General features: G+C 42.3%; 2 protein-coding genes across 4 annotated transcripts; both read right to left on the reverse strand.

The window, feature by feature from the left end:
* Positions 1-933: 933 nt before the first annotated feature.
* phospho1 (phosphoethanolamine/phosphocholine phosphatase 1) lies at positions 934-3,507 on the reverse strand. 2 transcript variants are annotated; one of them, XM_010775418.1, is made up of 3 exons: positions 3,334-3,507; positions 2,825-2,889; positions 934-2,308 (listed from the first exon to the last, which is right to left on the reverse strand). In XM_010775418.1, exons 1-3 carry the CDS (start codon positions 3,501-3,503, stop codon positions 1,494-1,496), a joined length of 1,050 nt encoding a protein of 349 aa, XP_010773720.1. In that variant the 5' UTR covers positions 3,504-3,507; the 3' UTR covers positions 934-1,493. The 2 variants fall into 2 exon arrangements, with proteins under 2 accessions (XP_010773720.1, XP_010773721.1); XM_010775419.1 differs by lacking the exon at positions 3,334-3,507 and having other exon boundaries at positions 934-2,464.
* Positions 3,508-5,189: 1,682 nt separating this feature from the next.
* On the reverse strand, positions 5,190-20,602 carry znf652 (zinc finger protein 652). Of its 2 annotated transcripts, XM_010775420.1 has the most exons (7): positions 20,524-20,597; positions 20,335-20,428; positions 14,743-16,255; positions 12,566-12,713; positions 12,140-12,255; positions 10,343-10,487; positions 5,190-8,567 (listed from the first exon to the last, which is right to left on the reverse strand). In XM_010775420.1, the coding sequence occupies exons 3-7, from the start codon at positions 15,769-15,771 to the stop codon at positions 7,945-7,947; spliced, it is 2,061 nt and encodes a 686-aa protein (XP_010773722.1). In that variant the 5' UTR covers positions 15,772-16,255; positions 20,335-20,428; positions 20,524-20,597; the 3' UTR covers positions 5,190-7,944. The 2 variants fall into 2 exon arrangements, with proteins under 2 accessions (XP_010773722.1, XP_010773723.1); XM_010775421.1 differs by lacking the exon at positions 20,335-20,428 and having other exon boundaries at positions 20,524-20,602.
* Positions 20,603-20,724: the final 122 nt, after the last annotated feature.

The raw sequence follows: 20,724 nt of genomic DNA on the forward strand, positions 1-20,724 counted from the left end.
CACTAAAAATGGGGGTAAAAGTTCCCACACTAAGTACTCCTTTTGGTGTGAACGCAACATAAGGGGTACTAACGAAACTAACGGGGAAAAGTACTCCGGTGTGAACGCGGCTATTTATAAAAAAAAATGTAAAACAAAAAGTTAAATATAGTTGCACATCTCTGACTTACTGACCAATTTATTTTAATACCCTCACACTCACGTAATTGTTTAATACTCAGCAGAATTCTACAAAATAATCAGCATAGAGACAATTGGTCTTATTTAGTATTCACAATGCACAAGAGCAGACAACAAACTAGTAGCCTACAATTAATTAGTTATTAAATGAGCAGCCAACAATCAAAATTATGAAGTCACTATTTAAGGACATTACAGGCAAAAAGATTGTTTTTTCATGTAGGCCTACTTGTTATTTTGGTCTATTTTGCTTCCATGTTTTCTTTCACTCTAATGGAAATAAAACTTCCAAGAAACACATAAATTGTGTTCGTTTTACTACCATGTCTGAATTCATCTATAGATTTAAAGCTAATCTGCATTTAAACATAACATTTCAGGGGAAAATACTGACTTGACGTAAGTAACTATCTGGGGAAGTTGTGAGGTGATGTGTTTTTTAGTTTGATCCTTTTCACCTGCAATGCCTTGGTAACTGCATGCAAATGAGCGCATTTTAATTAGGCCTAGTTAACGCCTAATTCGCATATCAATGTGGCGATTGTGATGACGTTATTAGATTCACATTTTACTTTATTCACTTTAAGTGTCTCTCCTTAAGTACAGTAGGCCTACATTAGCCTCCATGATAAATGAACTTAGCTAAATCTTGAGCTAACTTATACATTAGCTTGTAGCCTTAGTTAATTATCGTTGTTATTGTCTTTTAGCTAATTAGCTGTAAACTCAAGGCACTGGCAGTTTAGTAATTTGTTCATCACCACTCGCCTTCAAAATAAGCCAAGAAAAGCCGGCATAACATGGAACCATAAAGTGGGAGGTGCTGCTACCTGTCTGTCTGAAGTGACTGCCGATGACTGTCTGCACCGCTGTGCAGGAGACGGGGAGGGAGGGTATAGAGAGCATCGGAACTTCACAGTCTAATCTCCCGACCTGATGTTTTTATTTTGTATTCAATCAATATATTTTTGGAAAGGGAAACTGTGCGCAAACAGCAGTAGAAATATATTCAAGGGCACTTTCTCTGGAGGAAGAAAAAGGGCTGGGGCTCAAGCCCACTTTGATGTCTTTGTGTGCACGTGCCTGCTCCTGACCCAAAACGTGAGGCTGGACCTTTATATATACAGTCTATGTTAGATGGGCTGGACTGAGGCACGTGTGGACTGGAAGCTAGACTACTAGACATGATGTATTATTACTGACAGCAACCTACACATATTTTGTATTGCCTTGAACAACAAGTTGTGTGACTATTTTACCTGAGAACATTACTAAATATCAGTTGGCCCCTAAATGGTCCCCCCTCCCTGTCTCTACTCTGCCACCAGCCTCCGCAGCCGCTGCACCACCTCCTCCCCGCTGGCCCACGGAACCGTGACCGCCTTGAATTCCCCGGGCATGGCCTCATGGGTCTCCGTGATCAGCCGGTGCATGGGGAAATCCCTCCGCGGGAAGGCCACGTCTCGGGGCCCGAGGGCGAGCGCCGGGCAGAAGTCGTTGGCTCCGTCACCCACGTAGAAGATCCTCTGGTATGGGCGGCCCCGCTCCTGCGTCCTGCGGGCCACATAGTCCCTGACCACCACCTGCTTGCACATGTTGTTAGGGCACCGCGCGCAGTCGTGCGAGTGGAAGGGCCGCATCACCAGCCGGCCGTCCTTGTTGAAGGTGGCCGGGTTGCTGAATACCCGGTGAAAGATTTGGCGGGCCCCTGCGCGACGGAGCCAGGACTCTATGAAGAAGCTGTTGGCGTCAGACAACAGCACCACCTCAAAGTCCTGCGGGGGCCGGGTGCGGAGGAACTGGAGCAGGGTGAGCATGCCGGGGGAGGCTGGGATCTTCTCCATGATGCTGCGGATGTCGCTCTCGGTGACACCCTGCTCCGCCAGGTAGGCCAGCACGCGCTGCATGTACTCGTTGTATCGGCCAGGTTGGTAGGTGTCCTTCAGCCAGTCCGGCAGGTGCTGTCCCGGGGCGGCCTGCACCACCATGTCATCGCTGGTTTCATCCACGATGGTCTCATCAAAGTCAAAGAAGATGAGGAACCGCTTGTCGGAGGAGATGTTCGCCGAGTTGGAAGCCATGGTGATTTCTGAGCGCCTGGACCTGGATCCAGGGGGGTCCCCCTCGCCTGGAGGGTGGGGTGGGACATAACAGCAGGTGAATATTGAGTCCCCCATGATTGACTATGCCACACCTTTAAGGACTACAGTTGAAATCAAATCTCCACTCCTGCTCTCGCACTCTCCAGCATCCCACGCAAGGCAGGCCATAAGATGGAGGCTTTCTGGAAACACCAATGCATAAATAAACGAATAATTTTGGTTGGGGGAGTTTAATATTAATTTAAAAACAATGAATTAGCATAATAATCTGAGTAGAAACAATTGTATGACCCAAGGTAGAAAAGCAAAGCGAGTTCAAAGTAAAAAGGTTTGAAGAAATGGGAAGGACTTTAAACAAAGGTACGAATAGGAAGGGGGGGGGGGGAATGGGCTATGAATGATTAAATTCGAATCTGGAAAAATATGCAGATCCTGCAAGCCAGCAAGCATATTTACAGGAACAGGCGGTGTGTGTGTGTGGGTGTGTGTGTGTGTGTGTGGTGTGTGTGTGTGTGTGTGTGTGTGTGTGTGTGTACACTCACCTTCGACTGTTTTTAAAGTAAGTCCGGGATTTCGGCTGAACTCCTGATTCCTGATTCCGTTGTGTCTGTATGGAGGGGAAACAGTGAATGCTGGTAGGGTGCAACAATATTTGGTCCCAATGACCATAGACTGTATAATGAGTACTGAATAACATATAAAGTACTCCTGTGCTTAATGTCTAATTAAGTTGTGTATAGCCTCCAATAATGTCCACGAGAGAATAATATGCCTATTGGAACTAGGCCTATAGTTTAACGACACAGGTTTACGGTAGGCTATCTCTTTTAAGGGGGCTATATAATGGATGCAAATGTATCTTAAAAGTAAAATTCTTCAAAAACGGAGGAAAACGGGTTATTTTTCAATCGACAGAGCACAATTCAGTAATTATTCTCCATCACTAATAATGGGGTAAGTCTGCTTACGTTTATTTCTAATAAAATAACAAGAAGCAACAGCATAATGCCCGGCATGCAACAGATTAATACATTCTCGCAAAATGCATTACTGTGTCAGGAGCGGTGTTCCGATGATCCCCGGTGTCGGTCCGGTCTGGTCGGATCCACTCTCGGAGTGAGGCAGAGTTCCGCCTGTCGGCCGGTGGTACGCGCGCTTATATGTGACAGACAGGCACACCGCAGCCGCTGTGGACGTGACCGCGCCTACAAGTCCGCCCATTTAATAGCAGCCTACTGAGCGCGTGCACGATACTTTCAAGGAGAGTGGGATAGCTGTGGGAGCAAAGGGAGGAAGGGAAAAAGACAGAGTGCAAATATTCAGTTTACTGAATATATCTGCAGAACTATTAATGATGTGTGTCTCAAGGCAGACTGCTAACTTTCAAATGCAGTTGCCTATTTACAAAAGGGGAGACTGTTGGAAGAATAAACACTCCAGGTCTAAGAAAACACAAAGTAAACAGCATTTTTTTATATTTTTAGATGTTGTGTTTGGAGCCAGGTGTCATGGAAAACATTGTGCATGGTGGTGAACCTAGGGCAGTGAAAGAAAAATATTGGAATAATCTCCAGTGTTCAGAGACTTCCTCCTTTAACATGAGGATCAGTATTTAGGTTCGGAAAAATGCCAGGACAAACGCTGATACCTCAGTTGTGAGAACAAAAGGTAATGAGGACGGAGCAGCATCACATCTGAGAAACTGATTGGATATACCTAATTGATTTTATTCCAAAGTAATCCATCATTGCAAATGTGGAACAATATGGTGTGTTCATTTAGAGAAACATTAGCATCACAGCTAGGGTTTTGTTAGACAAATCCTTGCAAATACACAGTGTTAATGAACCGCACAGAAACTTTCAGAGCAACAAGTAAACGTCTGAAAGACACGGCGTGAAGCCCTCCTTTCCTTATCTGCCTGCTGACAGACTCAGCCTCCCTGCTCCTACACCACAAGGCGTAATGACTAACAGCTGGGGTGGCAGACTATTTTCAAACCCAAATGGGAATGGAGATGTACAGACAGTGTGTTATTATCTCCTCTGCTCATGAAGTGAGCCTCGGTACCTGACCACCCACTCACAATCAGTGAGTCACTCACACTTTTCTCTTTCCATCGGCCCGCTCAGCGCTATTAAGAGGATTATGTGACTCATTGGTAGATAGAGGGCACACTGCATTTGAGGAAGAACAAATGTCTTAATGTGGCTCTCTTTAGAGGTACACTGTTAATGGACTAACAAAGCTGCTTGAGTAGGAACAATGGATTTCTAGGAAAGGAGAGGTAGTCTGTGAGAATATACTTCGAACAATCCTTTCTCTCTTGGGTTTGATATTAAACTGGTGAGAGTAGTTGATGAATCCTTCTTCAAAAGCATCTGCTCATCTAAAAAAGTATGATACAGATTCAGATTCAAGACGGAAGCTTTAGTTTAATAAACTGCTTCACTTATCAGCAAGGCCACTGCCTGCAAATACATATAACACTTTGATGTGAAGACTGAAAGATAGGTTACTTCAAGACAAAGCGAAGGGTCACACCAAGAGGAAAAAAAGGAAGTGGACACAAAGAAGAGGACCTAAAAACTTTTCCAGACAATTAAAAAACTTTGATAATCAAAGGAATCCGCTGCTGAACACTCAGTGTCATGTGCAGCCAGCAGACATTGTTCTGTTGCATGCATCACGCCAAGAACCAAGTGACGCTTAAGAACTGAAAAAGCAGCCAATCAAACATTTGCTGTTGCAACATTAAAGCTTTATAGCAAAGCTACTTAGCCAACTATCAGGAACATGTTGTGTAGTCCTTATTTGCTACTTTTCAGGTTTAATAAATTGTCCTTGTTTAGTTTCACAGTAGACTCACAGCTTTTGAAGAGAAAAGGAGGCACACAGATATGTGATAATCATGGCTACTTGTTTTACTTCTCAAAGTTAGCAGTCAGTTAAATGTACATTATCAAAAAAGGCCCACTTCTTAACTTCTCCATCTCCAGATAACATACAAAAAAAGGACAAACAAGGACATTATAAAGCTGCACATTTGTACCATATACAATAATAAAATACGCAATGCTACATTAAGTGGTTAAAAATACAAAGGGGAAAAGTATATTGATTTTTTAAAAACATCTTTAAAGAATATACAATGTTATTTTTCTTAACTAGCCAAGAATTTTAGTAGAAAGTGCATTCTATATAACAAAGAAAGGAGGAGGAGAATCTTTCAGCAAACTGAAAGACAAAACTGAAAAAAAAATATATATAACAGAAGAATGTATTTCAGACACAGCTAGGAGGGGCTAGTGTAATGTCGCCAAAGCAGGACAAACCGCTTTCAATCTTAGAGGAGGTTCATTTTGGAACAAGAGTGTATTAATGTAACATAACGGGAAATGAAATGTATGCGCATACTTAAAGACATGTCCTTCATTTGCAATGGTAACTTCTCACTAACCGCCTCCACGCAGGACTTTCCTCCTTTCCTTGCCTAAAAACATCCACTCAAAAGGATCACCTCCACCCTTTCTCGTGCAGCCACAACTGCAGTCGGTTCCACAATGCATTGTCAGTCCCTCCCTTCCCTGCGCCTCACCCACGCAGCAGTAAAGTGCAGAGAATACACACAAACGAAAAGGCTTAAAAAAAAGAAAAAAGACAAAGATCCGTACTGCATAAGTGCTCTAGCACAGCAGTGAACCCGAGGGGACATCGTGATAATATGCAAATAATGCAGCCCTATTCAGACCCACAGAAATGGCAGGATAATTGCAGGTCTCAAATCCAAAAATGGGACATTCCAAACTCCGGAGCATCACTGTACCGTTAGAGTGGTACTAAGAGGATTATGTTAAATCTACTGCTATTTTCCATCTCAGGTCCCCCAAATACACATGTATTAGGGCAAACTGTTTAAAAGCAGCATTTGGTAGGAGAGCAACCTACTTGTCTGTGTGTCTGGGGACAACCAGACACACAGACAAGTAGAGACTACACACACACAGACACACATATTCGATAGGCGTCAGACTGCGTGAAGGGCTAACAACCACGCATCTCAAATTCATGCCAAATATTTCCAGCAATTTATGCTTATTTTTTTAAACATAACATTCTCACCATCGGCTATCACATGACTTAATGTATGCTGACTTGATCACATGAATGCTTATCTACACAAGAATTCAATAGAAATTGTATGAGCACTGCTGTTTATCCTGACATTTCCTATCATGTGCTAACAGTATCTACACTGCAGAACAGCTCAATAGCTTAAAACTGAGCAAATTAGAAGAGATCATTAGAAAAACAAAAACAAAAATATATCAATGACTTATCAGCCATCATTCTGAGTAGGCAACATTCAACAGGTTTAGACACGCGTTTGCCTGTGTGGATCAAAGTATATCAGTAAGAGGAAAATAACTTTTAAGAAAACATTACATTACAACACACCCCACACCAAACCGTGGAATATAGGCTGAGAGGAATATGCATAATTGCCTGTTCAAGAACTGTGATGAAAAAAGGTCCCAGGTGTTTATACTGTTTGTGTGTCAAAAGACCTTTCACATGGTAACCCGTATCATTTCGACAGCAGCGGAGGGAAGTGGGGTATATCCTGATGGGGCCATGTGTCTGGCCCCTCACAGTGGCAGTATTTGACAGTCATCTGTTATCTAAAAGGATCTGTTGACCAACAGAGCTCAAAGCTGAGGTTTCACTGAACACAGCAAGTTTATCAGTGACCAAACTATGGTCTTTGTGTTTTGGATGTGTGCTTGATAAAGTGTGAGGGTGCGTGTCCTGCATAAATCGAGTTTCTCAATCACAAAATAACCAGTCAAACCTCAAATATGTTATATAAAAGCAGGGCTGACACAATACATGGTTATTTTGTAATATGAGACACTTCTCAAAATCAAACGGGAAAGCAAAATTAAGAAACATTGTGTATATAGGAATGGAAAGCACCATTTAACCATGATGTGAGTCTCAGTCTTCGTCAACATTTAACAAAAATCAAAACCTCTTTTCCACTGTCCCCTAAAAAAAGTCTTCCCCTCTTCTAACTTTAACCTATGGCACTGTGTGTTGCACTACTGCTGATGCCCCTCTGACAGAAAGCCTTAGGACAGAGAGACTCCGGTTGAGCAACATTCAATCATTTATGTGGGGTGAGGCTCTCATTTAACTATGAGAACATGTTTAGTATTGCTATGGGGAGGAAGGACGCAGACAGTCAATGTGCGACCATAAGTCAACTTGACACAAAGAGAAAAGTTTGATGACACTGATCCTTGTTGATCCAGTAATACATACGTTGACCTCTATCAGCAGCTTCTGATAAAAAGGAGATACTTTACACGTGGTACAGATTAGAGAACTCGCGAAGAAATCATAGATTTCCTAAAACATGTTCAAGAACAAGGTTCTGTTGTGAAATATTTGTCAGTAGACCGGGTTCTTTAAGTAGATGAGGTACTTAAATCAAACGTGGAGCGAGTGTGTGTGCATGTTTGAATATTGACTTATTTAAACCCGTTTGCGAGGAGCACCCTTTCATCAGGGGGCTAGCAACTGAGAGACTGAGGCAGGACGCAGAGAAGCGGAGGAACAAGGCGTGGTTTGGTGGGGGGCTGCAGAGCTGAAGCACAGTTCAGTGGTGCTGCGGGGCTCCAGGACCCTTGTCAGGGGGAGCCAATTGGTGCAGGTAGCTGCTGTCTTCATGCCCACAGTGGTTCAAGGGCTCACTCTTGAAAAGGGCCGGGGGTGGGGGCAGGTGGGAGACTGGGGGCACGGTCAAATGGTGGTGGGGCTGAGGCAGGACATGTTGGGGTGTGTTTGAGAGGTGTTGCTGGGTTGTCGGAGGGTGAGGATGTTGGTGAGAGGGGTTTGAGTGGAGCTCTACGTGGGAGAACGTGTGTCCCAAAGGGCCTCGCGGAGGCATGGGTCCTCCTGTCGGGTTGAGGCCCAGGGGTGCTGAGGTGGTGGTCGGGGGGGCAGCCGAGGGACTGGGACCAGAGATGGAGGAAGAGGAAGAGAAGGTGTTGGTGAAGATGCGGACAGGCATGGGTGGGCCGCTGGTCTGCAGGACCACGGGGCTGGTGACCCGGAAACACTTCTCTTTGTGAGCTTTGAGCATGTTGGAGAAGCGGAAGCGCTGGCCGCACACCTCGCAGGGGTACGGCTTCTCCCCCGTGTGGGTGCGGCGGTGGCGCTTCATGTTGGGCCGGCTGGTGAAGCTCTTCCCACAGATCTCACAAATGAAAGGCTTCTCTCCTGCACAGATTGAGAAGACAAAAGACAGAGTGTAGGAATCGATTAACAGATTAGAACTACAAAGAGAAAAGAATGACGCATCAGAGACAAACCGCTTTGTTATCAAATGCGATGGTTACCGAATAAAAAATGAATTAACTCACTCCAAAAACAAAGTGATTATTTGTTGCCTTTAAATTTTTCTTTCTAAAAAGAGCAACAGTTTTCTTTAAAAATGGTTAATAACTTGGCATCTTGAATTGAGGGTCTTTGCCACCCACCCACTCTGCAGGAAGCTATTACAATTCACACTTTGAGGAGCGTAGATGTGAAAGTGGATAACAGCAGCTATGTTGGATTGCTGTTCTCATTAACCTCCCTCCATACTGAATTTGCCTGCTACCACCCACACAGCCATCTATTAACAGGCTGCTGAAAGGCTCTAAAGCCTTTTCTCTACTGGCACGTGTAAAGCTCCTCCAATCAAACTGAACATCAAAAGGTGACAGCTAATGTGCTAGTCTTCTGTAACTGCGAAATTATGCTCAAAAGAAATCATGAAAAATCTGCGTGCAGCGAACCAAACTTTGGACGTTTGTTTAACATGTGTTCCGCCTATTACAGGGCATGGCTGGGTGTGTCTCCTGCAGCAGGCTAAAATTGAATGGTGGAGGCAGGGAGAGGAGAGGGCATCGTAATTACACCTCACAAATAGAACCGTGAGGGCCAACGCAGAGCAGTGTATCCGCCCACGGCAGGCATGGTTGAGGGGGAAAAAACTGAAAGATGAACACGCTGAACTGCTCAGTTAGGTCTTAGAAATTGCAGTGCAGCAGGGACAGAAAACCAGAGGGATGTAATCCAGCATGTGTCTGGGTATTCATTATAAGCCCCAATATATGCAAGGCGGTTCTTTGATGTATAAAAAAATCCCTCTCATTACAAAAACTGGGCGAAGTCTCCCGGCTCTCACCGCTAAAATGTTCATCTTGGAAACATCCCATGTCTTTCCTTTTTTAGAAAGTGTACGGTAACTGGCTGGCTGACTGGCTGACTGTGTAAACCCAGGAACATTGTTGTTCTTGAGCAACGTTTTTTAAAATCTTTAAACAGTTTAGACTTTTAAATTGACTGTATTTTGGATTTGAAAAAGCCATAATAGATATGTAACCCCCGATAGAAGAATAAGTCATAAAAGTTTCAAAAGCTACGGAAACAACAGCGCGTTCATCTTTCCGTTCTATTTAATTAACTGTTGCACGACTGTGTGATATATTTAGATAGCGTCGATGCTGGGAAGGAGGGAAGACTGATGCCGGTTGGGCGAGAGGTTGCTGTTTAACCGGTAGGTAATTCAAGCACTTTCTGTTTGAACGCTCCTTTTTTAGATTGGAAAGTTGGCTGCATAACTTTGAGTGTTTATAACATTACAAAAAAGTATATTTCCAATTCTGTAATGGTGACAGCCAGGGCTTGCTTATACAGGAGAATCCATCCTTGTAGTTTCTGGGTCATTGGAAACTAAACCCTCTGGAACAGTTACTTCTTAATTGGGGGTAATAGTAGCATAGGAAGTAAACTTCTTAAAAAAGGTGTACAACCGTTATGTTCATAGTTTACAAAAAAGCCTTTTGCCTGCAGTATAGAATGGCTTTAAAACTCGAAGTAGGTTCCTGTCAAAACTCTGGTCAAGTTATCTCCCTATAAACAGTTCCTGTGGGAAAAATGGGCCACAAAAATGGACCCTATGATTACTGGCATAATGGTTCTGAGACGAGCGGTGCACAATTTCTCACCTGTGTGTGTTTTCATGTGCTCATCAAAATACTGTTTCATGTTGAAGTCTTTGCCGCACCACTGGCACATGAACTGCTTGTGTCCGATGTGAATGCTCATGTGGGAGCGTAGCTGGTACTTGTACTGGAACCGCTCGTCACAGTTCTGCAGCAGAGACAACAGAAGCATTCAGATAACACCACGTCAGCGGACAGGAACACACGCAAAAACACTCACACATACCTGTAGACACAAATAACTAACCTGAACTGGGTAAACAGCCTTCACATCCACATCTTTATACATTTTCTAACTTGTTGAGACCGTTTAGTCTGGTTAGAAAAGCAAGGAACACTTATCGGTCACACCTAAAACAAAATAGCTCATCTATTGTTTATTCCAGGGGTCTGCCACCTTTAACAAGAGCAATTTCGTGTGTGGAGCCGCAAAACATATGACAACAACGCTTACAAAGTTATATATATGATATAGTTGTATATATACAAAAAAAATAGTTTGTTGCATTTCTAAAAAAAAAAAAATTACATTAAAGAAAACTGTTTCGTCATTAGTATTTCTGTTTTTGACATAGACACAACAAAAGAAAACACTAAAGTCTTTCGTAAATAAAAAAATACCTATTTTGAATCCTTCCCATATGTGGAATATAAATCAAATAAAAAGCAGCTGACATACCTGCAGCCTTATAGGGTAAGAAGAGTTAACATACAAAATAGGCCTGTTTCAGAATATGCTGGAGCTTTAAGTTTTCAAAGACATATGTCTATAATTTCACCATTATTTTTGAAGTCCAAAAATAGATGCTCCGATATTGTAACTTGTATTCAGCATCACCTCGGACTAGCGGTGCAGCCTAACAGGGGTCTAGCAGCTCCCATATGGAACTCCAGCTTAAGACCATAATGAAGAATAGCCTATACATTTCATACAGCCTGATAAGTGTGTTACAGCAGAAGATGATTTATAACATTCAGTTACAGCAGCTCCACCCATACACACATGTTCCCTTATGTTCAAGTGGTGGACATTAAAGGCTTTTGGGGGGGGGAGTAAACTGGCCCCTGTAGACATCCTATGAAACCACGACTAGTGACAGGAATAGGAAATCTACTGCCCTTGAGACACAATGTGACTAAATGCACCCATAAGAGAAATTGTTTCATAACACAGAACACTTAGTTCCACATTTATCTTTTGCTCCAGTTAATTGGTGAACAAGACATGTCATAATTGACTCGGTTAGTCGTCTCTGAATAAATTGAGATGATATAACCATCCGATGAAAGTTCAAATGACTTTCTCTGAAAGACACAACTTGATGTCATTTAGGTCTGTCTGTGTTAATGAAAAGCAGTACTTAATGCATACCACCAGTGAACTCTATACAGGTTCCGATATTTGTTCAAGCAGGAGACTGAATTGCGACATGATTAAGAGGAAGAACATTTATTATTAAACCGTGGAATTTAGGCTGCTTTAGAAAAAGCGTATTGTCTGCTTCTGTCATGTGAATGACAGTTCAATTAAAAACACATATTTCAAACAGCATGTGAAAAGGATGAAAGATTAGACAAGACAAGCAAGGCCGTTGGGCTCCAAGAGCATATTTTTGAAGAAAGAAAACATGTTATTGATCACGAGGGACAATTTGCATACATATATTTTGTCTGCCTTAGGTTTAATAGATACGATCATAGTAAGCTCATCACAAATGGTTACTCTGACACAAGATGAATTGCAAGTAGATCTGATTCACGTTAATAAAGGATGTCTGAATATGGCCACACGTTTCTTACCTCACAACGGAAGGGCTTTTCTCCAGAATGCTGGAGTGAGTGAACTTTTAAAGACATGCTGCGTTTGAACGACTTCCCACACGTCTCACAGGTGAATGGCATGTCCTTAGTGTGAGCTGGGATCGGAGAAGATATGGATGAAAACGGGGAAGAGAGACAAAAAGAATACTGAGACAAGTGCAAACCACTGATCAGGTAATATATCAACATTTTCAATTTGAAGGCCTCGATGAATAAAGAACACTTCTACATTATTTAATTAAAGAAAGTGTAGCTGATGATTTTAAATAAGAAATGTTACATACATACATTTGAATGCTGTGGTTCAAACCAACTGAACAGAGTCCCCTGGTGGCTCACACCTCCCTAGAATGCCATATAATGGGGGTGCAGCACAATAGGGACTGAATAAAGGCCCTTACTTACCAACCATGTGCTTACGGACGTGAGCCATAGTGTAGAACTTCTTCTCACAGATCTCACAGGAGAACTTTTTTTCTGCATAGCCGTGCACAATCTTTATGTGCTCATGCAGTGACCACAGCTTCTTAAAAGACTTGTTGCAGGAGATACACTAAAAAGACACAATAAAGTAGAAAAAACATCAAGATTTGGTTGCTGATAAACATCATGAGCACCAAAACCTGCAGCTTTCAGATTGTTCTTATTTGGCCCAAACTGTTTCATTATACTCTAGCTCCCTCTGCTGGGGAAATCACAGCAGTCTTATTTTCTGAAAACCCTCTAAAGCAGGGGTGTCAAACTCAATGTCATCGTGGGCCACATTTGAATGATGGTTGCTCTCAAAAGGGCCGGTGGTAACTTTAAGACTATATAAATATACATAGATAAATATATATAATATATATAAAATAATGTATTATTTTACAATATTTCCTCTGCATTGGATTATTATCATAGGGTAATCACTTAATTAACTACGTCTGAAAGCAGAAGTCTAGGGCAAATAATTGCAAGTCTCTTCAGTGCGCATCTCAAAAAATGAGATGCATTGTGGGACATGTAGTTTATGGGCAACGTGATCCTGTAAAGCAGCGCGTAACCTTATAATAAACGTAGTATACTCTTGTGGGCCACATCAAATTAAGTGGTGGGCCGGATTTGGCCCCCGGGCCTTGAGTTTGACACCCCTGCTCTAAAGAGATGAAATAGCTTAGATGTCATTCGGGAAGAAAATCAAAGGTTAATGGGTTTCATTAATAATTATACGGCTTGTAGATGTCATTCCAGATTCAATTGTATAAACTAAAACTTTGAACTATTCTCTCCACTTCGACGTTTTCTGTTCTGTGAAACTGATTTACTATGGTTGTGAAAAGACACTGATAAATAAAGCAAGACTTCAATTCAAAGTACATTGCATAAAGTGTAAAACAATTCTGAATCTGTATCAGCTCTGAACATTTGCATTTCTTTCATTTTAAAACTTCCTCAATTCTTGGTCATCTGGTCTTACATAAAGACTGACAGACATTGCTCTTCAGGCCATGCCTCGGCTTTGGCTCTGTGTTACAGGCAGTCATTTTTCCGACTGCAAGGCCCACTGCAGAGTAACATACCCACGACCATAGAAACACACCAACACCCAAGCACGATGGCCAGAGAGCTAAATGTTTGTCTCATCATATCAACAAGACCCACACTATCTCTCAAATACCTTCTGGCAAAACACTTGCAAAGTTATCATGTGAGCTTTTCCCCCTTCCTCTCCTTTCTGCTACATCCCAGTTGTGTGCACCGTCTCATCTCATTCATGGACCCTGGAGCTCTGTTGGCCGCCTCACCAGCACCTCTATTACAGACGTTACGTTTTTTTAAGTCAGCCTGTTCAAGACAGATTTCAGGATTTTTCTTCTAACCCATTTCAAAAATAAGCTAAAATATTTAGATACAGATGTATTAAACATTTTTGATGGACACTGTCTTATTGTCATATTTGCCAAATAAAGAAGGTTGAAGAGTGTTGACTCCTAGACAGGAAAAGCACATACATTTTTTTTGCAATAATAAATGCTATTTTCACACCATTAAGTTAAATGAATTATAAGCAAACGTGTACATTGTTATCTTGACATGGTTTAAAAAGAAGAAGTGTCCCAAACTAACTTCAGGTGCAAATTAATTTAAGCAAAACAGGGAGCTAAGTTAGGCTACTCACAATAACCACAAGTCCCTTGGGAGTTAACATGCTGAATCACCAAAACCATATTGAACCCTCTTTAAACACTTCAATGACAGCATATGACAATCATTACTATATGTAATGTTTTCTTTACTTACCACACACACCACAATCTCAATATTACTTGTTTTTTCTTTATAGTATAACAGGAAATACAACAATTGCATTTTCAAATGTTAACTTTAGGGTGCAGAAAAGGGCCATCAAAGCATCCAAAATAAATCTAAAAAGTAAAATTGTTCTGCGCAGCTGCTAAATGTATATTATAGGTACATGAAGATGATTTCAAGAGAACATGGTGAACCCTGGATATGCACTTTTCCATCATTCTAAATAAAATATGAATTTGAAAATGAAGATATATACATACATAACATTAGAAGGAGGAAGTTTGCTTTACCTGGATGTTCTTCTCACAGTCAGTTTGCTGGTGTAAGGCCAGCTCACTCTCCAGGACAAACTTTTTGCCACATTTGTCGCAAATCTGCATTCGCCTGTGAGTGACATTCATGTGCTTCTCCAGGTACCAGCGTGTGTTAAACAATCGAGGGCACTTTTCACACGCCAGCATCTCCTTCTCCTGGACTTCAGCTTTCCCTCCCGTTGCCGTGGAACCTGCAGACGACGGGGCCGATCTTGCTGACCTGCGCTTGCTCTTCGGAGAATCCAGGTGCTTCCGCCGGCCCCTGGTGGTCATCCCAGTGGTGGTCATGCTCAGAGCCGCTCTCAGGCTTTTCCTCCGTGGCTGGCTTGGAGCTCCCGTGCTGCTGGAACCACGACGGGCCCGCTTTGCCCTCGTTCTTCTACTCTCAATCTCATGTTCCTCATCGTCTTCCTCCTCTTCTTCATTGAGGCTATCCTCCTCCTCTTCCTCCTCCTCTTCCTCATCCTCGTCTTCATCGTCGCTGCCTACTCTCTCAGAGACGTCTTCTGTGGTTGCAGTTTTGTTGTCTCCCTTGGATACATGAAGTGTCTGGTTGTTCAGGTTTACCTCAACAATGATCTGCTCCCGCTTGAAGCCCTCATCTTCCCCCTCCTCTTCTTCCTCTTCCTCCTCCTCCTCCTCCTCATCGTCGTCGTCGTCATCATCATCTTCAGTGTCATCAGAGGGGACGTCGTTGCCAGCATGGGATCCCGCCTCCTGCCCTCCTCCTGCCTCTCTGAAATACTGCTGTGAGGTTACATGAGTGGGCAACTGACCAATGTTCTGATCTGCTATTGATGCCTTGGCTGCCATTTTATTGTCCACTAACACAGAATATGGCTTACCTCCGACCTCTCTCTTATAAAGCTTGCCTGTCAGGTCCAGATCTTGGTTAGAGGAGTGGAAATAGGACTGGGACACCGGCGCCCTGCGTCCTTCCTCCTGTGACATCCCGCCAAAGGTAGGTACAGAAAGCTCTTCCTTGAGGCTGTTGCAGGATTTCATGAAGAGGAATTGGAGGGATTGAGATTGGTGGGAGCACAGAGCAATGGAAAAGGTCGACTAGCCTACTTTAAAAGGAGGGGCAGGGGACGCCACACCAATCCCCCACCCTCCTACGACTGAAGAAACAGGAAGGAGGGGATGAGGCGACAGACAGTTAACCTGATTCAAAAAGAGCATCCATGTTGTTTAAGGTAGGAAATGCAGTCGGAGAGACATACAATCTGTTCTAAGTTTTGTTCCATATGCCTAGAAATCAAACTGCAAAAATCAATCTGTGTCTTTGATGCTGAACATTTGAAGGTAAATTCCTCTTGTTAGTATGTAAGACGAAGGCAGATCATAGATTCAGTTTCTCAGAAGGTTGCTGCCCTGCAGGGTGCCAGAGTCTTCAGGCTGCAGAGCAGGTAAGTATGAGCTGGATGCCCGCCATGGCACTGATGTTAGGACTTCTGTATTGCTTGAAGAGACATTCACAGTGCGTTACCTACGAGATAAGACAGAAGAAACATAGATCGATTAAGAAAAAAGTACTTTCCATTCTTTTGTGTCTGTGAACTGAAACTACAGCCACATTATCAAATAAACACTAAGTTCCACATTTGCCCACAAATGTTTCAGTTGTGTGTGTAGGAGTCAAAACCACAGCATTCAGAAATGAATGTGAGTGGATTTAAATAACAGAGTAATATCAACACTTTCCTACTAAATAAAATGCAGAAATGGTTTCCTTCTAGAGTTAAAAACCATAATACATAAATAATGTAAAACCTTTTTGATTTAAAAATAGGATGAGTGCAAGACAAACAAATAGAGACTTTGCAAATAATAAAACTATTCAAAATGTTCATACAACTTCAGCAATGACCTCGTCTCATTTGTTGCATTTTGTCAGATGCAAAAAAAAAGAAAAACCCAAATCAGTCGTCCACTACTTCACAGATTCATTCACTGTACAACAATCTGGTTCTTATACTAGGCCATAATAAGTTGTCCCTTTCAAAATGTTACTTGATAATAAGTATGTTTCATATCCCCTCAATTTACATATATTATCTGAGCGTTTCATAAAGACATTTATTTTTTGGATTGTTCAGTTTCTCTAAGCATTACAACACACGCACATGAACACACCGCCCATAGACTGTTAGAGAGCATAGTGTAACCGCAGCTCAGGAGCTTGTGTTGCAGTTCACAGACGTACAACCACAGGAAACTGTATTTCAACTTTTCAATGAAGCTTAAGAAGCACTGCACTTTGGAGCCTGCATTATAATGACTTTGTTTATGCAGGTTAAAAAGGAAAAACACAATATTAAATCAAAACATTTGTGCTTTTATGACATGGTGCTTTGGGGTATGTTTTTAAGTTATGCATAAATCTAAGATGATGTGAAACTGGCTGCCGTTTGCTTGACCTGAAACAACCTTACACCCTACTCGTCACCAGAGTGGTTTGTTCACTAAAAACCCTCCCTGAGCAAGAAAAACATCCACCCTCTGTGTAATCACAAACATTTTATGTTATATTCCTCTGTCTACAAAGAAAACATAAATAGCCATAAGGGGACTTTCTTAATGAAACATCCCGCAAACAGACCCATAAAGATGACTTTGTTTTAGCCGTCAATTTGCAGTCACAGTGCCAGAAGAATAAGCAAGAGGGAACTATAAGGGATCAAAAGTGACATAATGAGTGTAGAGCTGAAATATGCAACGACAGCTAAGATTTAAGCTTCATCATTTGGAGAGCTATGATCACAATTTTCAAAAAGCATCTTTTGTTTTTCTGGAGCAACATTTGCCACCTAGAAAGTGTTCAATTGTGGTGCCTTACTTTTACTACATCCACCAATACCACGTTATTACTGAGGTTTAAATACCAACACATATTTGTCTCTTTGTACTCAATCTGAAATTAAATTCGGGTCAAATTCATTATCAGTTTATTTTTATAATCTCTGGTAAACCCTGAACTGAATCTCCTGTTCCTCGTGTCACTTCCCTCATCTCACTAGACTGGAATGAAATGCAAGGTAGGACAAATTCAAGCATAAATATACTGTATGTAAACATAATTTAGATGCATGTGAATATGTTCCACCACTTCGGCAAGTATAAGGCCATTCTTGTAGAATATAAGCACATACAGACACACCTGTCTTCCTGTGCATGCTGACTTTGATCCTTTCCGAGAATTGGGCAGGAGCTCAGAGAACATTAAGACCACAAGGGGAGGGCGAGCTCTGCACTGACAGAGCAACTCAACTCACATGGCTGTCTTAGACACAAAGCCAAATGCATTATCCTGCGCCTGGATGACAGAGGAATATCAATTGCAAGAGAACCCATTGCCTGAACCCGACTTCACGTGCAGCTTGTCACTTTCTCTTTTAATTTGAGTTTTTGAATGAAAACGACAGCTCACTTAAGGATTTTATTTAATATGCCACATACAATAAAAGTATAAAAAGTTCAAAATTCTCTGCTTAAAACGGTCCCAAGAGAACCGCACTGTTGCAAATAAACAAACACACAGTGTGGTTATGTAACGGATATGGAGTAAAAACCCTTCCACCAGCTTATCATTTTCAATGATGAGTCATTTTGAAGTTTCACTCACAGCGAAATAATGCAGTCCTTTGATGTGGGAATCAGGTAGAGTGCAGACTTCTCAATATCACTGGTAATTAGTGAACAAAATCACCTTGTCAGATCAGAAGGTTAAACCTATAGCAATGATGATTATTTGTGACTGCCTTTATGTAGTTTGGACAGCTTTCAAAGAAGAACTTTGCACCCAATTGCAAAAAAGAGAAACGTTTATAAATAACCGTCTCTCCGACAGCCAATTTAAATAATCCAAAGCATAACTAATGCTCAGCAAATCCTGCCCATAAATCAAAGTTTATTCAACAATAACCAATTTATAGCTTTCCTCAAATCATGCTACGGAGACATGAGGAAAGCATAACTAATTTAATATAGGGTAAGCCACAAAGCCACGCCAGTCATATGCAGGATAGATCCGTCTGTGGCTTACGATTTGAATGACACAGGATGGGAAAAAGGCACTGTATAACATTTTAACTAACAGAATTAAACAGTGCTCACTAATGCTTGGCTTGTGACAGTAAAGCAGTTGAGACCTCTGAAGCATTCGAAATGTGTCACATTTACCTCCTATTATGCAGCATTGCTCCTCAAATCCATGCTCCCACTAAAGTCTAGACTTTAATGAGCTTTCCCGTTCGCAGCTTGAGGAGGACCATGTGAAGGTTCACATTCCTCACTCTGTCCAAACTCATGAGACCTTAACCAGCTCACTGTGTGGTGCACTGCAGGGGTGCTCCATGCCTCTGTAAGTATTTGGCCCTGAAGCCCATAATAAGTTCATAGAGCAGTACCAAGTTTTTTTGTCATGGTATAACTCAGTGGTATCAAAGTAAAAGTGATGTTGTATTATCTTAGGCCAAGCTATCCCTTTCCAAGTTCTTTATTTTCATCACTGCCCAGAGTCAGGCCTGACAGCAGTCCACTGATATCCACAACTTTGATGTCTCTGTTATAAATAGAGGAAAGATAACATGGGCCAATTCAATGTGGCTCTTTTGATTAAAATGTGTTTTTGTCTGTTAACATGAGACATGAATGAAATGCAAACGGGTGGATAAGGTCAAACAAGCTTACTATTTCTGGCGAACAAGGTTACTAAAAACTACATACATTTGGCAAGTATGACGTAATATAGTGCAGGAGCTACTTTCTGGTCTTATAGCTGAATCTTGCTGAGGGAAATCTTTTAAGCTACAAGCCTAGGTGCTAACGTGCGTACGAAGCAAAGGAAGGGTTAAATCAAAAGGCAACACTATACACCGAACAGCAGTAACATTGTGCAGGCCTGGGCAACTTAGGCTACTTAGCTAGCTAGCAATACTCCATAGGTACTAACCTGCACACACATGAAAAGCTAACTTGGCTACATTAGCTCAAGGTGCAGCCATTAGACATTATAGTGCAGGGAAAGGTTACTCCACCTCAACAAGAATCATGTTAATATGCACAAGCTGTACCATCTTATGGCTAGTATTTGCTAACATGCATTAGCTAACAACAGATACAAGACTTTCACTTTTTTACCCCAAACCGCCCAGATTTCGGCTAGTTAGCTAAGAGCTAGCAATAACGTCAGATATTTAGCATTAACCTTACACTTAATTTCGCGGCTGCACTTTGAAGGGGAAAGTATGACAGCTATCGGACCCATATGAAGCTGGATGAAGAAGCGATGTCATGCTTTGTTATCAATTAATATTTATTGTCGTGCAAGATGAAAAGCAACGCTTTGCTGACAAAACCCGGGCTGCTGTACGTTTCTGACAAACCCACTCAACTCGACACTGTCACCAAGTCAGTGCTAGCCGAGCTGACCGACATTTCTAACCGTAGCTGCGTCCACCAGCGAACTACGTATTTTCTCTCCTAGCAGCTGCCATGCTTGTCATACATGTAAGTGCATACAAGTAAGTTATATTGAAACATTTTGTTGTCGGTCTGCTGGCTTACCTCCGTCGATACGACCTCTCTCTTGCGTTCGTGCGATCAGAGTTGCACAGATTCAGGTTTGCACGCGCACTTCTCTCGCTCACTCTCTTTACATCTGCGGATGTGCATTAAGAGAAGCCAATAATCTAATCTTTCTGCAAATGTTTAAAGTTATCTGTTGATGTGCACGCTGCGGAGGTACCTGCTTACCGGTGTCTTTAGCCCCGCTACGTGGCCCGGCCAAGCTCTCGCGCGTACCACCGCCGTCCCGCGCTCATCCCAGGCATTCAGGCCGCTGTCTGGGCAGGCGCGCGTCAGCGTGTCTGGGTCTCCCCTCCAAACCAGACAGGGGACGATGCGCGCACACGCGCTGAGGTGAAATCCTCGATTAATGAAATAATGAGAAGACCC

This window comes from Notothenia coriiceps, unplaced genomic scaffold, assembly GCF_000735185.1.
Source record: "Notothenia coriiceps isolate Sejong01 unplaced genomic scaffold, NC01 NC01_scaffold00015781, whole genome shotgun sequence".
Taxonomy (NCBI): domain Eukaryota; kingdom Metazoa; phylum Chordata; class Actinopteri; order Perciformes; family Nototheniidae; genus Notothenia; species Notothenia coriiceps.